General features: G+C 34.2%; 1 protein-coding gene across 1 annotated transcript in view; it reads left to right on the top strand.

Moving 5' to 3' along the window:
- LOC100638669 (PH and SEC7 domain-containing protein 3-like) overlaps nucleotides 1-4,806 on the top strand; it is a 19,334-nt gene extending 14,528 nt beyond the window's left edge. The window contains exons 9-22 of the mRNA XM_020000974.1: nucleotides 1,117-1,268; nucleotides 1,316-1,509; nucleotides 1,552-1,610; nucleotides 1,656-1,739; nucleotides 1,790-1,833; nucleotides 1,880-1,970; nucleotides 3,299-3,451; nucleotides 3,528-3,673; nucleotides 3,716-3,808; nucleotides 3,855-3,906; nucleotides 3,948-3,977; nucleotides 4,046-4,120; nucleotides 4,173-4,208; nucleotides 4,256-4,806. Coding sequence (XP_019856533.1) covers nucleotides 1,117-1,268; nucleotides 1,316-1,509; nucleotides 1,552-1,610; nucleotides 1,656-1,739; nucleotides 1,790-1,833; nucleotides 1,880-1,970; nucleotides 3,299-3,451; nucleotides 3,528-3,673; nucleotides 3,716-3,808; nucleotides 3,855-3,906; nucleotides 3,948-3,977; nucleotides 4,046-4,120; nucleotides 4,173-4,208; nucleotides 4,256-4,552 — 1,506 coding nt within the window. The 3' untranslated portion in view covers nucleotides 4,553-4,806. The remainder of the gene's footprint in view (nucleotides 1-1,116; nucleotides 1,269-1,315; nucleotides 1,510-1,551; nucleotides 1,611-1,655; nucleotides 1,740-1,789; nucleotides 1,834-1,879; nucleotides 1,971-3,298; nucleotides 3,452-3,527; nucleotides 3,674-3,715; nucleotides 3,809-3,854; nucleotides 3,907-3,947; nucleotides 3,978-4,045; nucleotides 4,121-4,172; nucleotides 4,209-4,255) is intronic.
- Nucleotides 4,807-5,041: the final 235 nt, after the last annotated feature.

Raw genomic sequence — 5,041 nt, forward strand, 5'->3', positions numbered from 1 at the left:
AAAGACATGGCTTCATAGTTTGTCATGTAGTAGCCTGTGTGGATAATTACAATGCTTTTAGGTAATATTCTTCATGCAGTGATGTAGGATTTGTTAGCACACCACTTTGCAAGTACCCTCTTGTTTCTTTACTTTTTTACAATTTAATCCTACTACTTTTCCATTTTTAATGTTTTTTATTTACTTGTTTCCATTCTTTTTTCTTAAATTTATAAATTAGACTTTGTTATGATTATGTGGTTAGGTTAATTATATTCATGCTGATCACGTGCGCATAAATTAAAATGGCGTCAAACCACAAACCCATGCGGTGCTGCAGCTGGAATTTGTCTTCCATTGTTCTCTGTCTTCGCTTCTTTTTGAAGCCACATGTCCAGTCCTTGACCCAAGCTCAAAGGAATGATGTAAAAGCCAACTCGAGCGGTTCCCTGGCTTAAAAGATTTCCGTGTTGATAGAAGAAAGATGAAAGAAGAAAAAGTCTGAAGAATTTTGCAGAAATTTGAATTTGGGCCTATTCTCCAAAAAAGCTCCCGCTACAGTACAGTCCACTTAAAAGGTACCAGGAGAATCGCTCAGTGAAGGAGAGCTCATCTAAGCCATTGATAAGGCTGTACAGTGTAAGATAAAAGAGTTATAAGTGTTTGAAAATCATAAAAACGGCCGCCATCTTGAAAAACCTACCTCAATCCTACATATAGGCTACCGCCTATATAATAAGAGTGTTTTATTTACATGTACATTGTATATTCACAAAAGTCACTACATTTGGACACATTCTAAATCTCTAGCACCAGGCCCATGCACATGTACATGTAATGTATGTATATGTCTACATGTACCTACAAGAGTGATGTTTGTTTATGTTTAGTTAAACCATATCAACTATACTCGGCCTTTTGATGTTCTTCTACAGATTTTAAATTACAGCCACCATACATATATTTAAACAACCTTTTTGTACTTCTTACCAGCTTGACTTTTTACCAAGCTTTCTATGCTCCTATATTGTGCATTTTACCTTTGAAATCTAACTTATTCTAACACTTGCATCTTTTTTTTCTCACAACTGTTGGCATAAAAACGTTTTGATGTACATGCACTTTCCATTTTTATAGCTAAATTCTGAGTTGTCACAACCTATGCTACCCAAATATTCAAGAAAAAGTCAAAAGCAGCAACCTCATTCCAAAGCCATCACTTTAGCAAGGCAGTTGTATATGTTGGATGGTTTCAAAAAAAGTGAAGTGGCTGCAAAATTGGCTGACACGTTAGTTGTTTTTAATTACTTTGTATGTTATGACTTCATTACTGCAGTTCAGACTTTGGACGTGCAACAGCTCACGAGTATTTAAAGTTTTTTGATTTTGAAGAGCTGGAGTTAGATGAATGTCTGCGTCAGTTTCTTGCTACATTCACTATGTCAGGAGAAACTCAAGAAAGAGAAAGAGTGATGATGCATTTTTCTGAGCGGTACTTTGAATGTAATCCTTTTTCTTATGCATCTAAAGGTATTGATCATTAAATTGAATTGTTCTGATCTATTGCTATAGATACAGTACATGGAATCACATGTGCCATACTTTTGCTGAATAGTGACCTACACACTGATGTATGTTTCTTGATTAATTGTACATTGTTGTACTTGTTCTTATAGCATGGAGGATCGAAGATGACCTTTAGCCAGTTTGTTTCAAACTTGGAGCAAATTGGAATTAAGTTACCTAAAGATAAATCTAAGGTTCATGATTTTGGTTGATGTCACTGATCAACTTGTCTTGTTGCATTTAGAGAATATATGAAAGTATTAGAAAGAACCCACTTGAGTCTGGATTGTTAGTAATGTTCAATTGTTTGTATGAATTGTTTTGCGTCTTTTAGTGATGTTGTTGCTGAATCTGATGAAGTCAGTGCTGCAGAGGATGAAGAAACTCGATTATATCATGTATTAATTCCTGGTACATTTGTAGAGGTTAGTGTAGCAAGAAATTTTCATGGCCCAAAATTTTTACAAATTCATCCAAAACTTTTATTTGTAATTTCAATTTTCACGATTTTCTGGCTTTGGCCATGTTGAACCATATTAAATTGATTATTGTAGATTTTTGTGAATTTTGAATCAGTCTGGAATTGCATGAAAATTTTGGGCCACCAAAGCTTTTAGGTATATGGTATAGCTAGTCTTTAAATTTATAAAAATAACAATTTTAAACAACATATGATTCAAGTACACCACAAATTTGGCCCAAGTTAAAACTTATTTTCGTCAAAAAAAATTTGTTACAGGTCTCTATAAGTTCCATAGCATGGGAATACAATCAAACATCTAAAATGAACCCCTGATTAGTGGCTGACTGGGCTCCTCTCTATAATGCACAGTTGCTCCTGTCCCAGCCATAAGAAGGCCATTGGGTATTGTGTTAAGGAGTTTCTGTATAGCAGAACCTCTCTATTCTTTGTAACAGGCAACATTTACTGTCTCCCAAACATCTCATGTACACGTGTACAAATTAATAAGACAAACACAGCCCATACAATAGATTTTCTAATTAATGCACATCAAAAATGACAGTTTTTTGTATAATCAGCGCAGATGAACCTCTGATTTAAGAACACCTCCATTTAAAACGACAATGATGGCTGCCCCATACGTGTTAGTATTAACAAAGTTTTGATTGTAGTGGATATTAATTTCAAAGATGAGACATGACTTAAGTATTTAGTGAAGCTTGTCAAATTGTTTTATTAAAAGTACATCATGTGGTATTGCTTTTCTTTTCTATCTTGCAATTTTATGATGATCGAATGATTCAAATCATAAGGCAGAGTTAGGTAATGTATATGCAGGAACTTTTGTGTCAGACTTACCATGTTGTTACCCTTCAATTTATTGATTGTTTTTGTTCAATTAATTTTCAATACAAATAGATGTCAAACAAAATATTTTTTGCTGAGTTTAGAGTCAGCAAGGTAATCTAGTTTGTGAATGTGTGTGTCTGTGTCTGTGTGTGTTCCTGTGTGTTTGCATGCATGTGTTGTTATGATGACAAGTTTTATTGAACACCATGCTACTTCTTAATCAGTGTGCTGTATGTTCTTATAATTTTTATTTATTTAATTGCTTTGACAGCTGTACATGTACATGTACATGTTGCTTTTTTTATTCAGTCATATTAATGTTCTACTCAGTTACTATCAAAAACTTTTAACATTCAAACAACCTTTGTAATGCAAGTTTCATTTCATGTTTCCACTTCACAGTATTAATTTTGACCCTGTGTTACGTTTTGTTATGCACAGGTAGAGCTCCCAGAATCTGCTCCTATATTTAAGGAGGGCTACATTAGAAAGAAAAATATCATGGATGCACCACATAAAAAAGTTCCACGTGGGAAACGACAGTGGAAGCCTTATTATGTATTCCTTAAGGGATTCCTAATGTATTTTGTGCCAGTAAGTTTATTTGTTGCATATAAATGCACATGTATGTAGATACAATGTACATGCATTATTTTCTTTTATTTTAAAGCCTGGTGGTCAGCTACAGTTGACTGATACCTCAAATGCAGTAGTCATCACACACTGCTTGGCAATGACAGCAGCAGATTATCACAAGAAAAGTGCAGTCATTAGAGTTACAACTTCAGATTGGCATGCTTTCCTTCTGCAGGCCAAGTTAGTGGAGCTCTATTTTGTTTTGTTTTTAACTCTGATTAGTGATTTTCATGATTCACAACAGTGGATTTTGTCCATCAACAAAGCTGCTGCAATATATTCAGCACCTCCTTTAGCAGCACCTATTGGCTCCAGGTACTGCCTTCATGGTATTACTAAAATAATATTTCGTGACTTGTAGCTCTGGCTTTCAAAGACCCACTTTTCCATTGGCTCCAACAAAAAATACAGAGGTAATATAGATAATGTAGAGAGATGATGCATTCCCTTATAGGAACAGCAAAAGCAGTATTATGAATCAAAAGTAAGTTTTTTATGATGGACTATGCCTTGATTATGAATTTTCGGCATGTCATTTAATTTTACTCAAAGGCTAAATCTATTCAGAAAGAACTAGAGGAGCATCAAGCATACAAGGCTACTGCTACAAAGAATAAGAAATCAAGTGTGAGTTTAATGTACAACACGTAACGGTAAATGTATTCAAAAAAAATTTTAGATTTGGTTTGAAAAATTGGAGTTTTTACAATTTGAAGTGAGTTAGTATTGTTATGTCACTCATTTTATACATGTCCACTGCAGTTTAATCGATTTCATATATATCTTGGCTCACTACACTCTGATGTGGTTGATTTTCAAGGACCACTACCTACAGGACTTGTTCCTTCACCTTCTATTAGCACACTAGCTACTACAGGAGTGTCAGATGAATTAGCTGCAACAGAGTTTAAGCAAAGAAGTAGAGATAACTCACCATTTCCAGACTCTGCACCTAGGCGAGCAAGAGACCTTTCACCTGCTTATAATCCATTTCCAAGGAAAGACTCTGATGTGACTTCTGGAGCAATTAGAAAAAGAATGGACACTAGTCATAGATAGTAAAATGAATTAATATAAATATTAGGATTGTGTGTTATTATTACATGTATCTTGTTTGTTGTGTAAATTTTCATCACATACAAAATTATTATTTTTAATGTTTATTTTATCTTGCAAAGTAGATTTCTGCACATAAAATTGAATTTTACATTTTCATGATGTATGCTGACAGTACAATAAATTACCTACAAATGTATATGTATAGTACCAATTAAAGTACACTGAAAGTTGATAATTAATTTTCATTATCCATATTTATTTTGAACACCATTGAGTCTTGAATATTATTTGGCACAATGTTTGTCATCTTCACTATGCAATGGTGCTTCAACAGTCTTCAAGACTGGATTTTGGCCTTTAACCCAAACAACATACGGGAAGCCATAGTATTCTACATTGGTATTAATGTCGGTCCAGTTTCTAACAGTTCCATAAGCTCCGACAGCGCCCTTCATGATTAACACAGTAATGAGAAGAACTAATACTACT

The sequence above is a fragment of the Amphimedon queenslandica genome, unplaced genomic scaffold (genome assembly GCF_000090795.2).
Source record: "Amphimedon queenslandica unplaced genomic scaffold, v1.1 AMPQUscaffold_13515, whole genome shotgun sequence".
NCBI lineage: Eukaryota > Metazoa > Porifera > Demospongiae > Haplosclerida > Niphatidae > Amphimedon > Amphimedon queenslandica.